The 16,090-nt window shown below is 37.8% G+C and overlaps 1 protein-coding gene across 4 annotated transcripts in view; it reads right to left on the bottom strand.

Annotated features, from left to right (window-relative positions):
• LOC127413537 (arginyl-tRNA--protein transferase 1-like) overlaps window positions 1-16,090 on the bottom strand; it is a 132,991-nt gene that overhangs the window by 77,421 nt on the left and 39,480 nt on the right. For 2 of the 4 annotated variants that reach the window (XM_051650769.1, XM_051650766.1), the window contains exon 7: window positions 4,061-4,189. The exons of 1 other annotated variant lie outside the window; for it this stretch is intronic. In XM_051650769.1, coding sequence (XP_051506729.1) covers window positions 4,061-4,189 — 129 coding nt within the window. Of the gene's footprint in view, window positions 1-4,060; window positions 4,190-11,674; window positions 11,804-16,090 lie in introns of all 4 variants that reach the window. One more of the 4 variants, XM_051650768.1, reaches the window with a different exon arrangement.

The following is a 16,090-nucleotide window of genomic DNA, read 5'->3' on the forward strand; positions in this document are numbered from 1 at the left end:
ATGTAGCATGAAGTTGAGCAAATGTATTTAATGTAACTTCTATTAACTGACATTAATAATAGCGATTATAATATCCAGCAAAAAAAAAAAAAAAAAAAAAAAAATGTAGTGCAATCCAACGAACCCTTCACAATCACTTTATAGAGACCCATGTTTTTCACATCTCCTGCTTTCTTTCTAAGTGGAATTTCTGTCTTGACCATAATGTTCTAATGCAAACATACACTCACCTTCTACACTATAAATATAAATAGCGCTCTGTTATGGCACCAGGAAAGAATCTGGCGAGAGTGTGTCAGCTCTGACAACTTTTTATTATTTATTAATTCCTGCATTTTGCGAGCTGGAGGATTTCTTCATTTGCTGTTGGCAGAGTCGGGTCAGTTTCCAGGCCTGAGGGGGACAAAGGCCTCTCTCAGGTTACTGAGAATGTCAAGTAGCTCCACATCCTGTTCACACTTAACGTCTGTCTACTTCTCTGCTAACTCCTCATCCTAACAGTGAACGAGTGATTAAGGCCAGAAACATACAGTACTCTACGCAATTACACAAATCATAGCAAGCACACGGCCCCATGCTCAATAAGCGTTCTTGCGTTCCTATGGCAGTAAACAAGGTACCTCGGTACTCAAGGGGGCGATAAAGTTACGTTCAAATGTCTGTGCCATAAAACTGTATGTGTTATTATTCAGGTAGCTAGCTATAAATATGTAGACAGCAAAGGAGTGTGTGCAGTAGTGTTTACTAAACTATTCCTCTACCACGATAGTAGTTAAAGTTGCACTGAATTGCCTTGATGAGCGCTGTTCGATTCGCTGTTTTCCTACTGAAACAGGAATTGAGGCTCGTCCTACTTGTACAAATAGCCAATAGGCTTCAGTTTAAAGTAACACACGCACACCCCTTTCCACCATGCTGCTCATGCCAAAGTCGTTTACCGGGAAAATTTGAGAAGCGATCTCAATACCGGCCAGCTTTTCAAACGTTTTGAGAACTGAATAATCTAACGGTCAACACTGCAACATAACCAGCCCACAAACACACACAGCACATCGCGGTCTTCGCTTACAATGAGACGGGAGCTGTTTTGCCAATACAGATGAATGAGAAACAAGCGAGTAAAAAACTATATATCTATTTTTCTTAATCACAACAAACATACTGAATAAAGAACACTTACTCAAACTGTACATCCCAAGAAATCTCCAGCTGCACAAAAAATATAAATAAACTCCAGCCACTTGTCCTCGCAACATAAACACAAATTCTCCAATATCCATCCTTCTTCAAAGTGTAAACATTCAAGCCAACGGGCACGCTAACAGGGTAGTTTGGAGATAGGGAAGAGGGTTTGAGGAGGGGAGCAACATAAAATAAACCTTATCATCATGCTGTTTGCCAATTGTTGCGACAGTTCATGTGATTGACAGGTGGCTGGAGGGGAGGGGTTGAAACCTGTCAGCAGAGAAGAGAATTTGTTGCGAATGGGGGGGGGGGGGTATTGTCTTTAATTAAAGATTAAAGTTGCACTCAGTTACTTTTTGCTCGTGTCATCTTGGACTTACAGTAACAGCTAGTGGTGGGGATGCAGCATCATTCAAAATCAATAGTTTTCAGTTACAGTTGCCATTGTAGAAATTCACTATTCACAATCTGCCTTGATTAATTTAATCCAAGAGTGAAAGTGTCCAATAACATGATGGTTACTGAGATTAAGCGAGTAGTATTCAGCTGGTCATGTGATTCTAAAATGGCAGCCCACATGAGGGGACCCTCTCTGTGTAGAATAAAACAGCTTTTATAAGGTTACTGATCTGACTAGAGTCCTCATCTCATGTGAGCTGTCATGATTTTATACATATGTTTCAAAATTAATTTCTTTAGGAGTAAAACTTTTTTAATGGGGAAAAAACACTGAGTGTATCTTTAAGAGGGCAAAACATTTAAAAAATAATAATGTGCATGGATAAATCGTTTACAATAAAAGAAATGTCAATTTTGAATTCATTGTGACATTAAACTGAAAGAGAAAACAAACAGTAAAAAAAAAAAAAACGCTTTAGTACCCCTTGTGGCAATGCTGAGAATGCACAAGACAGAAAGCAACAACACAGAAAGCAAACAATGTGTGAAACTGCAAACTTGAAATCTCCAAAATCAGGCACCAATGTTTCCCTATATTTGTTACCCTTTTGTTTTTTCTTACATTTTACTGTGCAGCCTTTTGGCAAATAATGGGCATTTTCAAGTTATTTTGTAGTAGAGTACTCGAACCCTACAAAAAGAAAAAAACGAGTACTTGATTATAACAAGTATGACACGCACATTTCTAACAAGTATGACACGCACGTGAAATTTTTATTTTGTTTTATTCACAAACGTTACCAAGAAAGGTTTCAAAAGAAGCTATCTTCAACAAACTATTGGAGAAAAAAATCAAATGAAGTATATGCATTAATAAAAAAATAAATAATAAAAATAAATTATATATATATATATATATATATATATATATATATATATATATATATATATATATATATAAAAATATTTAAAAATAACAGTAAAAAACACTCACCAACAGCTTACACAGAAACCAATGGCATTAGGGCATGAGTCTACATAAAGTCTATCACATATTTTTTGCATTTTACATGTTATTACTCAGAAAAACAAGTGGTATAAGTTGTATTTTTATAAAATAAGCTCTGTCAGTGTTCAGAGATTTAATACACATACTGGTCTGATACGCTCCCAAGTTTCTTGAACCGCGTCGCAATTTCTTTCCGCTGATAAAAGCAGATCCTCATCCGTTGGTTTGCATGACTCCAACAAGAACCAAATACCACAGTAGAATTCAATAAGGATCAGAATATCACAAGTATTTCCATTTCCATTGGGCTTTGCTTTCAAAAGCTCCTCGACAACACATACACCACCCCACCCCCACCAAGTAGACTCCATTGTACTGTAACTGCATGATTTAGTGTGAGATTCAGAAGGAACGCACATTATAATTCAGCATTGCCCACAGCAGGCAAATGTATGCAAGTAGTCTTTTTAATAGCCAACTAGCTGGTGCAGGACGATTACTCAATTAACCGATTACTCGTGAACACCCCTACTTTTAGCATAACCACCGAAGCCTTTTGTAAAATAACTCTTAATATAAATTTGATTTCCCTTGGCCTCCCTTTGTCCTCTCGACAGCATTTTAAGATTGAATGGATATCCTACAAACTCCCAGACTACACATGTTGCTACTTTCATGACAAGTAATTGAGTTACAGCTGTGTTTGAGAGAGCAGGGTCTGTGCAGCTGCCCAGCCCAGTCTAAAATTGAAATAGCATACAGTAAAAGAGTTTCACTCGCTCACATCTCCACAAATCCACTCAGTCTTAATTCGCTCTCTACCAAAACAAAGGTGAATTATTGGCCAATCTAGTCAATGCTAACATATCTTCAAATGGAAACCGCTCTAAATTTGTTCAGCAAGCACTATATAACTATTGTAGCAGCTTTTCATCCTGTAATAGAAATGGACAGACACAAATGAAGACAGATACACAAAGCTACGAGTAATTTTAACCTGTGTGTGTTGTAATGAAATGTTATGGTATCTTGCTGATAGATTGCCAACGACTCACTATTCACACACTTGTCTATTGCTGCCCGACTGTTACATAACTCATCAACGGGGTCATCAATAGTGCTGCCTGTAAGTTGCACAAATCAATGTGGCAGATGCAGCTTAAGCTATGTGACTTTAGTTTGGGTGCATGAAATATTTTCAGGTTTACAAATCACCACTTCACCTTCGTAATCATTCCATCAACACAATCATATAATAAAACTGAACAGAAAAGTGCTCATTAATTCTGCTTACCTTTTATTTAAAGTTTTGTGGGTGTAGATTCTGTGTCTATAAATAAGCTAATGCTTACAAGTGATTTACGTAATATTGGATTTGGTGAGTTAGCAAGCAAAATGCCAGGTCAATCGATTGAGGTGTTTCGTGCAGTCAGAGAATACAGTACATGACATGGTTTAATTCTGTACCTCGCTCTCCCCGCACTCGTACGGAGGGTCGCCGTGAACGGTCATCTGGTAGCAGGCGTACAGCGCCGCTGATTGCTTGTAGGATGCCAGGAAGCCCGGGTCCTCAAATCTGACTGGCACTAGCCTCACCTTCAGAGTGATGGAGGGATGATTAGAAGGACGAAGGAAATTACAACAATTTGACAAGGGAGAAGACGAGCACAAAAAAAATGAGGGAATGAGGAAAGACGTTTAGCAAATGTATGGACAGAAAGAAATGAGAGAGGAAGAGTATACTTTACTGAGTATAAAGATCCTAAAAAATCTAATTACACCCTCAAGCTGTCTTACAATTTGCTTGTATTTCAATTATGTATCTCTAAATCTTTTAGAATTGCTTTAAACCATTTGAAACTTCTTTTTTTTTGTAGAGATGCACAATATACTGTAAATGTAATTATATTGTGAAATTATTTCCCCCAAAGCACGTTTTCCCTTAAAATTCTTCTACTTTCGAGATTGTTTGGAAATCAACATTATTCTCAGTGGTGATGATCAAAAGATTCTCATTACAGTAAAGCAGTATTTTATTTATTGAATAACAATAATTGTATAAGGCTTTTTTTTTTTTTTGCATGAATTAAAGGCAGTACAATAAATAATCCCATGATGTTTAAATCCCTAAATAATATAATAATATTATATATATATATATACATAAACTCAGCAAAAAAAGAAACGTCCCTTTTTCAAGATACTGTATTTTAAAGATAATTTTGTAAAAATCCAAATAACTTTACAGATCTTTATTGTAAAGGGTTTAAACAATGTTTTCCATGCTTGTTCATTGAACCATAAACAATTAATGAACATGCACCTGTGGAACGGTCGTTAAGACACTAACAGCTTACAGACAGTAGGCAATTAAGGTCACAGTTATAAAAACTTAAGACACTAAAGAGACCTTTCTACTGACTCTGAAAAACACCAAAAGAAAGATGCTCAGGGTCCCTGCTCATTGGCGTGAACATGCCTTAGGCATTCTGCATGGAGGCATGAGGACTGCAGATGTTGCCAGGGCAATAAATTGCAATGTCTGTACTGTGAGACGCCTAAGACAGCGCTACAGGGAGACAGGAAAGACAGACGATCATCCTCGCAGTGGCAGACCATGTGTAACAACACCTGCACAGGATCGGTACATCCGAACATCACACCTGCGGGACAGGTACAGGATGGCAACAACAACTGCCCGAGTTACACCAGGGACGCACAATCCCTCCATCAGTGCTCAGACTGTCCGCAATAGGTTGAGAGAGGCTGGACTGAGGGCTTGTAGGCCTGTTGTAAGGCAGGTTTTTACCAGACATCACTGGCAACAACGTCGCCTATGGGCACAAACCCACCTTCACTGGACCAAACAAGACCGGCAAAAAGTGCTCTTCACTGACGAGTCGCGGTTTTGTCTCACCAGGGGTGACGGTCGGACTCGTGTTTAACATCGAAGGAATGAGCATTAAACCGAGGCCTGTACTCTGAAGTGGGATCGATTTGGAGGTGGAGGGTCCGTCATGGTCTGGGGCGGTGTGTCACAGCATCATCGGACTGAGCTTGTTGTCATGACTGTAGAGTGGTGGTGGTTTAGTGGGCTAAAACACATAACTGGTAATAACTGGTTGCTGGTTCAATCCCCACAGCCAACACCATTGAGTCCTTGAGCAAGGCACTTAACTCCAGGTTGCTCCGGGGGTATTGTCCCTGTAATAAGTGCACTGTAAGTCGCTTTGGATAAAAGCGTCTGCCAAATGCATAAATGTAAATGTAATGTATATGTCATCGTAGGCAATCTCAATGCTGTGCATTACAGGGAAGACATCCTCCTCCCTCATGTGGCACCCTTCCTGCAGGCTCATCCTGACATGACCCTCCAGCATGACAATGCCACCAGCCATACTGCTTGTTCTGTGAATGATTTCCTGCAAGACAGTAATGTCAGTGTTCTGCCATGGCCAGCGAAGAGCCCGGATCTCAATCCCATTGAGCACGTCTGGGACCTGTTGGATCGGAGGGTGAGTCCAGTCCCCCCAGAAATGTCCGGGAACTTGCAAGTGCCTTGGTGGAAGAGTGGGGTAACATCTCGCAGCAAGAACTGGCAAATCTGGTGCAGTCCATGAGGAGAAGATGCACTGCAGTACTTAATGCAGCTGGTGGCCACACAAGATACTGACTGTTACTTTTGATTTTGACATGTCTGTGAAACTTGTTCAGTTTATGTCTTGAATCTTTTTATGTTCATACAAATATTTACACATGTTAAGTTTGCTGAAAATAAAAGAAGTTGAAAGAGAGAGGACTTTTCTTTTTTTTACTGAGTTTATATATATACGCACACACACACACACACACTGGCGGATTGTACACTTGGAATAATGTACAGATTTTGCTCTTATGGAAAGAAATTGGTAATTTTATTCACCAAAGTGGCATTCAACTGATCACAATGTATAGTCAGGACATTAATAACATGAAAAATTACTTAAACTACTTCAAAGAGTTCTCATCAAAAAATCCTCCACGTGCAGCAATGACAGCTTTGCAGATCCTTGTTATTCTAGCTGTCAGTTTGTCCAGATACTCAGGTGATTTTTCACCCCACACTTCCTGTAGCACTTGCCATAGATGTTGTTGGGCACTTCTCACGCACCTTACTGTCTAGCTGATCCCACAAAAGCTCAATGGGGTTAAGATCCATAACACTCTTTTCCAATTATCTGTTGTCCAATGTCTGTGTTTCTTTGCCCACTCAAACCTTTTCTTTTTGTATTTCTGTTTCAAAAGTGGCTTTTTCTTTACAATTCTTCCCATAAGGCCTGCACCCCTGAGTCTTCTCTTTACTGTTGTACATGAAACTGGTGTTGAGCGGGTAGAATTCAATGAAGCTGTCAGCTGAGGACATGTGAGGCGTCTATATCTCAAACTAGAGACTCTGATGTACTTATCCTCTTGTTTAGTTGTACATCTGGTCTTCCACATCTCTTTCTGTCCTTGTTAGAGCCAGTTGTCCTTTGTCTTTGAAGACTGTAGTGTACACCTTTGTATGAAATCTTCAGTTTTTTGCCAATTTCAAGTATTGTATAGCCTTCATTCCTCAAAACAATGATTGACTGATGAGTTTCTAGAGAAAGCGGTTTCTTTTTTGCCATTTTTGACCTAATATTGACCTTAAGACATGCCAGTCTATTGCATACTGTGGCAACTCAAAAACAAAAATAAAGAAAATGTTAAGCTTCATTTAACAAACCAAATATCTTTCAGCTGTGGTTGATATAATGGCAAGTGATTTTCTAGTACCAAATTAGCCATTTAGCATGATTACTCAAGGATAAGGTGTTGGAGTGATGGCTGCTGGAAATGGGACCTGTCTAGATTTGATCAAAAATGACTTTTTTCAAATAGTGATGGTGCTGTTTTTTACATCAGTAATGTCCTGACTATACTTTGTGATCAGTTGAATGCCACTTTGGTGAATTAAAATACCAATTTCCTTCCAAAACAGCAAAATCTGTACATTATTCCAAATTTTTGGCTGCCAGTGTGTATATATATATATTCATTATGGTAAAGAGAATTGAAGCACATAAAACTCATGAGATTTAGAGGGCATACTGTTTTAGAAGGTTTAATGTATTAGAAAGAATACTGTAGTTTTAAGCAAAACAGCAGATGTACAATATTGGTTATCTGCTGCAACATGAAAATAATTATCTTTTAACAGGTCCCCGTCAGACTATCCACTCTCAGAAAACAATGTAGTTTAAGGTACAAGGGCCGTCACCAGGTTAATACCCTAAAGGGGATTTTTCTACATCTAGTTAAAATGTAAAACTCGTTTTGGTTACATAATTGTATGTGTATCTTTAAAGGTACATTTATATGTTTTGTTACTCTGGGAACAAAAAGCGTACCTTTTTGTCTCTTTAAAGGTTTAAATACAGGTAATTACCCAAAACAAGGCTACCACCCCAGTGACGGCTTTGTACCTTAAACAGTTCCTTTTTTATGTGTGACCTTCTCACTCATTTAGAATCACATTGACCCAGAATCTGTATGCACTGAAGTAAAAGCTTTCTAATTATTTAATTTTTATGTTTCTATCCCAAACTATTGTGGAGATACAATCATTTGAAAGATGGCCGTTACAAAAACCTTGTTTTTGAGAAGACGGACTTAAAAAGCATAAAAACAACATTTATAGTTTGAATTTCATGATAACATTATGAAAGCAGTCAAAAATTGTTTCTGATTAATTTTTTTGTTTTTCCAAAAACAGTCCATTGCATCATCCCACTCATTTTGATAGAGCATGTCATATATACTGTGCATCCCTACTTTCATTTCATGCTTCAGTGAATCTGTAAACTTATTTCCGGCTTCTTTAATAGTATCAATAGTTTGAGTTAGACAGGGGGAGAGAGTGTGATGTTATTGAGTATGATGGAAAACTAATGTAGGGAGACAGAGGGGCTGAAGGTGAGGCTAGTGCACTAGGGGCGTAAAGTCCTGCTCAAGAGTAAAATCACATTCCCAACACTAATACTAGCTGTCAATATGCCTGGCTGATGATGAACACATTTGACAAAGATTACATATTCAAGCCAAGACAGCAGGTGGGTGTGTTTTGAGCTAACAAACACTGATACCACAACATATTCAAAATCACCCAATCTTGGCCTATTTTACCCAATGAGCCCCAATTAAATCGACAGTCTGAGGCAACAATAAGTGGCAGGGTATCCACTTGAATGTCAAAGAGAGTTCAAAGAAAAGCCAAAGTTGAAAGAGTAAAAACAACTCACAACATCTTTCGTCGACCCATCACCATAGATCCTAATTGTATTTGTGCCACATAAAAAAACGCTCCAACCACTTCAGTGAGTGAGTGTGTTGTGTGACCAATTTAGAACAATTTGCAAATAATTTTGACCTACTTTAAAAATACAATAAAAAAAGTCTCTAGAGCCATTCGTTTGAAAATCACTGTAATGATGCTGCGGTGCATGTATGCTATTGCAACTAACCAACCAACTTAAACACAATAGAAAAGCTGTGCTGCTTATTTATTTCATTATCCATTTATTACTCCACAGAGTCTGGCATTTCAATTCAGACTGCAAGAGGACAATTTAAAATCTAAAATTGTTTTAGCAATTAAAATGTAAATTGTAAAGTTTGAATTCAGCTGTTGTCATTTCCCAGTACTTAAAATAATCATTTTAAATACTATTGTGAGGAAAAAACTGAGGCTGAATAAATGGGTGTATCACAAGTAAAAGCTAACAAACTCTACCCACATGACCATGGTTGACTAAAATGGTTGTTTATGACATGCCTGCATAAGAACACAAACATCTCAATGGTAACAACCTCCTTGATTTACACGGACACCTGTAGAAACACTGCCCACACAGAGAGGATGAGAACGTTTACCTTATTTCCATCCAATTTATGCCGCTCGTCCCCTTTTAAGCACTTTATTCAGTTTCATCCTTGTTTTCTTGGCTTAGCTCTCTCCATTTTTTTTTCCTTTCTGATCCTTCTCTCATTTCCTGTTCAGTTGTTTTTAGTTTCCTTCATCTTGCTGGATTTCACTCTCACTTTTAAAACACTGCTCGTTAAAGGAAAAGTTCAACCAAAAATGAAAATTGTCATTATTTACTCACCCTCATGTTGTTCCAAACACGTACGCTGTTATTTTTTCCACAAAAAAAACAAGTCACAATTTTCTAAGAATCTTTATGCAGCTCTTGCCATACAATAACATTTCACAGTGACCAGGTATACATGCACTTAATAAGAAAATGGTTTATTCCAAGCTTTTAGCAGAAAGTTGCATTCTGAACGGCATTTAAATGAGAACTATGACCCCGTTTACACATGGTATTAAGATGCATCTCGGATGATCTGATCATGTGGTCAGGCGAGACACAACTGTTCACATCTGGTTCCTTAAATGCATCTCCTGTGACCACTTGTGATCGGATTTCTGGGGGAGGATCTCGGTTTTATGATGACATACATCAATCACTATGTCATGACATTAAAATGCAACAAAGTAATAAAAGACAAAGAAAGCGCAGAAAAAACAGCACGCTGTTTCACCCAGATGCATCTGAAATTTAGTCCAAGCACAAACTTGTTCATGCTTCTCATCTGTTGATATCAAACACACTGAAGAAGATCCGTGATGTTCCCGTGTTTGTGCATGTATGCATGGATCAGGCATTTTTTTTCCATTTTAAGCTGCTCGTAACCGGCAAAGCTTACACTCTGTTTTAGTGCAGTGGTTGATTGGCAGGTGAGATGCGTTGTCCCAGGACACATACAGGATGGATTAGCGTTAACACCTCAAATAGAGCCCTACATCATATCAACAAGTCAACACAGCAGAAAGAATTCAACATTTCTGGTAGTACATTGGGGAAAGGGAAAAGAAAATACACTATAAAATATCCTCATTTATACAGACCAATTAAAAACAAAAATCGACTACTGTCCCTCAAGTGTGCACTCAAGTACACTGTGGGAATCACGGAGTTTGATGTTAGAGGGAAACCCTACTATTGCAACCAATTTCACTAGGAAACAAACATAGCAACAACTCTGGAAGCAAGGGAGAATAAAATAGCTAAGTCTTCCTCGGATGCCATGTTTGTTATTTACACAGGTGTCGCAGGGAAATTACGTTGCTGTGGAGAAAGCTGCTTACTGACCGAGCCATATGTCTACATGATTAAAGAGAAAGCCGCAAACACAGTCCATGTAAACGGGAATGCAGCTTTACAGCCTTAAGCAGCTTTCTTGCACTAAACGGCTTTCTGGTGTTCACATAAACAAGCTCAGTGACCACGTCTGTAAAATAAAAAAGTAAAAAATAAAAAAATTACTATATTCCAAGCTAGATGCATACACTAGATGCAAATTTGGAGTATAGTGCATGGACTAATTTTATGGTGTTTTTGTCCTTTTTGGAGTTGTTGTATGGGATGAGATGCATAAAGATTCTTTACATTTTTCCTTCTGTGTTCCAAGGAAAAATAACAGCGGACAGGTTTAGAACAATATTAGTAAATAATGATAGAATTTCCTATTTGGGAGAACTTTTCCTTCTAAGTCAGTGCACTGTGATTCTTTGCTTCCAGTTTTAGGTGAACATGTTTTCATTTCTCTCTCATGTTCATTCAGATTTCCACCAACCCTGGACCCTTTCCCAACCCATATCACCTACCTACTTCTATCTGAGTCCTCTGCTCTTGGCGTACTTCTTGTATACACAAATCACTCCTAATGTAAGCTGATGTCACCATTAACACCCCTTCCATGAATTGTTTCTCAAGATATTATTCGGTTCATGGACAAAAGAGTAAGCTGAAAACAAACCTAACTTAATTAGATTGTTTTAGTTGGTCTTCCAGCCTGACCAGCTGAACAGTGCCCAAGCCCCTTTAAAACCAGCCAACTGAGCAGCCTGACCAAGGTTATTTTAGCTGTTTTTTCAACATGTAGACCATATAAAATGTGCTTGACAGCTAAGAATCCGCCATACTGCCTCAAACCCTGAGCTTTGAGTCCTCTAACCTGGCTCTCGGTAGCTTTTTCAGGTGGATCCTTGTGAATGGCCATCTGGTAGAGTTTGTACACTTGGTAAGAGGTGTCAAAGGAAGCTTTGAACTGTGGACTGGGTGGATTGGAGCGCACTAGCCTCACCTTCAACATGAGGAAGATGAGCAGCAAAAGGGTTAAAGAGAAAAATGAGTTCTTCCAAGATACAAGTCAAAAGAACACGAAGTAAATGTCACAACATTTGAGAAGAATCTTACAAGGTTCCCACAAGTTTAAAACCAATTCATTTCCATGACTTCTCCAGTCATGTTTGATTGATGGATCAGGATTTTTCAAATTGATAGAGATTACACTCTCTATTCTAACAGATGAAATATTGTAGAAAAAAAAAAAAAACATTGATTACAGATAAATGTACAGACAATCTGAATTAATATTTTAATCATTTTCATGACTTTTCCAGGCCTGGAAATCAAAATTTTTAAATTGTCTGCCTTTTTCAGGTTTTCTATGACCGTGGGAACCCTGAAAATATCTTGGAGCAGAAAATAAAGATGTTTCTATATAGCACACATTTTGCAAATGAATGGTTACTTAAAAGAGCACTTACACACTAGTTTATGCCAAGCAAAAGAAGTCTGCAAATCTACTGATTTCTAAAGTGGATGGTGTGTCTCAAGGTCAGAAAGAAAGAAAAGATTGCAAAAACCTTTGCGAAACATTTTGCGAAACTTATGCTCAAAATTTGAGAACATTTTAACTTTTGCTGCAGTCTAGTTGTGCTTTCGAAAATCCAATTTGCTTTGTTCTGCTTGAAACTCAGAATTCGGACATGGCTATTTGCACAGCTTTAAAAACACATTTTACAAATTGCTATCCATCAAACGATAGCTTTTTATAGTGTGTAAGCACCCCATTTGCTCAGGTCAGAATTCTGGCCCAAACAAGAAAAAAAAAAGAAAAGAAAAAAAACACATACACACACATTTGGAAACTGGAAGAAAACACTTGAACAATAAACCCATATTTATAATATTACAGCATTTGTTTGGTTGGGTGAGATTCAGCATGAGTAATCAGGAAAAATCCCATTGCCATTAATTTATGACTATTTAGCACATTTTCCCAATCAATTCGTCAATTCTTACAAATGTAATGCGTCTGAATCAGCTAAAATTAAAAGGCAGTAAAAGGCATCAAATGCCACCTTAATGCACAATTATATATATACATATATACACACACACACACACACACACACACACACACACACACACACAGTGTTGGGGAGTAACGGAATACATGTAGCGGGATTACGTATTTAAAATACTAAATATAAGTAACTGTATTCCACTACAGTTACAATTTAAATCATTGGTAATTAGAATACAGTTACATTCAAAAAGTATTTTGATTACTGAAGGGATTACTTTGCATTTTATTGTCATTTGTTTCATTTAATATTTAGTCCTTTCAGACGGAAAACATTTATACATATAAATGATGCAATCCAAAGTGCATTTGAACAGCGGTGAAACACTTTCTTATGATGTGTTACATTCATACGAGCAGACAGAGAAGTAAGTTTGAAGTAAGTTTGGAGCAGAAGAAATAGAAATAAACCTTGTGTAAATTGTCAGCTTTATGCCAAGCTAAAATGCTATTTCTGGACGTTACCAGGCACGATCATATTTTTTTTTATCAAGAAAATTCACGCTGGATCTTAATTTCTTTTTTCTAGTAAGACCTTTGATATTAGGGCAAAAATCATATTCTTGATAATAATTTTTTTTATTGTTTTCCTGTAAAAATATCTAAAAATCCTTCAAACAAAATCAGTTTGATTTATATTGTTTTAGAAACAACACTGCATAAGATATTTAGGTTTTTCAGAGAATGTATTTTTAACATGTGTATTTTGTCTTACTGTACTGGCAGAGTTTTTATAGTCAAAACAAGTGAAAAAATCTACCGGTGCTGAAGAAGTAATCCAAAGTATTTAGAATACGTTACTGACCTTGAGTAATCTAACGGAATACGTTACAAATTACATTTTACAGCATGTATTCTGTAATAGTGGAATACATTTCAAAAGTAACCCTCCCAACCCTGCATATATATATATATATATATATATATATATATATATATATATATATATATATATATATATATATATATATATATATATATATATATACACGCAGTTGAAGTCAAAATACAAATAAATTTAAACTCAGTTTTTCACAATTCCTGTCATTTAATCGTAGAAAACATTCCCTGTCTTAGGTCAGTTAGGATCACTACTTTATTTTAAGAATGTGAAATGTCAGAATAATAGTAGAGAGAATGATTTATTTCAGCTTTTATTTCTTTCATCACATTCCCAGTGGGTCAGAAGTTTACATACACTTTGTTAGTATTTGGTAGCATTGCCTTTAAATTGGGTCAAACTTTTTGGGTAGCCTTCCTCAAGCTTCTCACAATAAGTTGCTGGAATTTTGGCCCATTCCTCCAGACAAACTGGTGTAACGGAGTCAGGTTTGTAGGCCTCCTTGCTCACACGCTTTTCAGTTCTGCCCACATATTTTAAAATTTGAGATCAGGGCTTTGTGATGGCCACTCCAATAACTTGACTTTGTTGTCCTTAAAGGTGCAGTACGTAAGATTCAGAAACCCTTGTTATTAAAGACACCTGTGGCCGTTAAGTGAACTGCAGCCAGCTACCTGTTGCTCGTGCTCCATAGGGATGCGAGCGAGTGAGCATTGGCCAAAACAATGACGTAACGTACAAAGAGACTGAATGTGATTCACCGGCATCATGCTGACAGATGAGGTAGCATAATTAAAATTACACAGTTATGATTGTTTTACTACAAACTTTGAGACTAAACTAAAACGACTTATCAGCTAACATAGCATACTGATACACACGTACAGCTACATACTACTGAACTACACCAGACAGTTTACAGTTATATGTCATATGTTGTACTACGATCAAGAAACCAGCATATTTGCTTAAATTTATCCTGTATACCTGACTTTTAATATAAAGAGAAGATTGCTGAAATTATTTGAAAGTTACGAAGCAAGGTAGCTTGCAATTCGTCAGCATTAGCAGGCAAGATCAAGTTAGCTAAAATGACACAGATCAATCCTTATGGCACTATATTTCACATGCTTTGCAGTTATGTAAACTTACCTGTCCAATACGAAGAATGCCAATTCAGGGTCGGTTTGATCCCCAAAACCGAATGAAGGTCCTTCCAGTAATCAAATACCCTGCCGATGTTCACTCTAGTTTTCGCTCGACCATGATCACGTTCCCGCTTAGCCAGACAGGATTCAGTAGATAAATGTTTTTTTAGTCGGTGTTGTGCTGGGAGCCGGACATTTGCTGGATTCCATCTCTAAGATAACGTTACCTAGTGTTGTAGTTTGTTGTCGCTGATGAATAGCGGAAGAGAAGCACTGAGGCAAGGCTCTCGGGAGCGCGCATAAACGTCACATCCTTTGGATTTTCCCGGCAAAACCGACCCGCTCCCTTCACATGAAAATCAGTCTACAGGCTTTAATAGGCAACCTAGGAAGTCCGGGAAGGGCTCATTTTTTAAGTTGCGTTACAAGGTGTTCAAACATTGGCAAAAAAAAGGCGAATATTACATGAAAATAGTTACATACTGCACCTTTAAGCCATTTTTCCACAACTTTGGAGGTATGTCTTGGGGTCATTGTCCATTTGGAAGACCCATTGCGACCAAGCTTTAACTTCCTGGCTGATGTCTTGAGATGTTGCTTCAATATATCCACATAATTTTCCTTCTTCATGATGCCATCTATTTTGTAAAGTGCACCAATCCCTCCTGCATCAAAGCACCCCCACAACATGATGCTGCCACCCCCATGCTTCACGGTTGTGATGGTGTTCTTCGGCTTGCAAGCCTCAACCTTTTTCTCCAAAAATAACAATGGTCATTATGGCAAAACAGTTACATTTTTGTTTCATCAGACCAGAAGACATTTCTCCAAAAGGTAAGATCTTTGTTCCCATGTGCACTTGCAAACTGTAGTCTGGCTTTTTTATGGCGGTTATGGAGCAGTGGCTTCTTCCTTGCTGAGCAGCCTTTTAGGTTATGTCGATATAGGACTCGTTTTACTGTGGATATTGATACTTGTCTACCGGTTTCCTCCAGCATCTTCACAAGCTCCTTTGCTGTTGTTCTGGGATTGATTTGCACTATTCGCACCAAACTACGTTCATCTCTAGGAGACAGAATGAGTCTCCATCCTGAGTGGTTTGATGGCTGCGTGTCCCATGGTGTTTATACTTGCGTACTATTGTTTGTACAGATGAACGTGGTACCTTCAGGCGTTTGAAAATTGCTCCCAAGCATGAACCAGACTTGTGGAGGTCCACAATTTTTTTCT

The sequence above is a fragment of the Myxocyprinus asiaticus genome, chromosome 23 (assembly GCF_019703515.2).
Source record: "Myxocyprinus asiaticus isolate MX2 ecotype Aquarium Trade chromosome 23, UBuf_Myxa_2, whole genome shotgun sequence".
NCBI lineage: Eukaryota > Metazoa > Chordata > Actinopteri > Cypriniformes > Catostomidae > Myxocyprinus > Myxocyprinus asiaticus.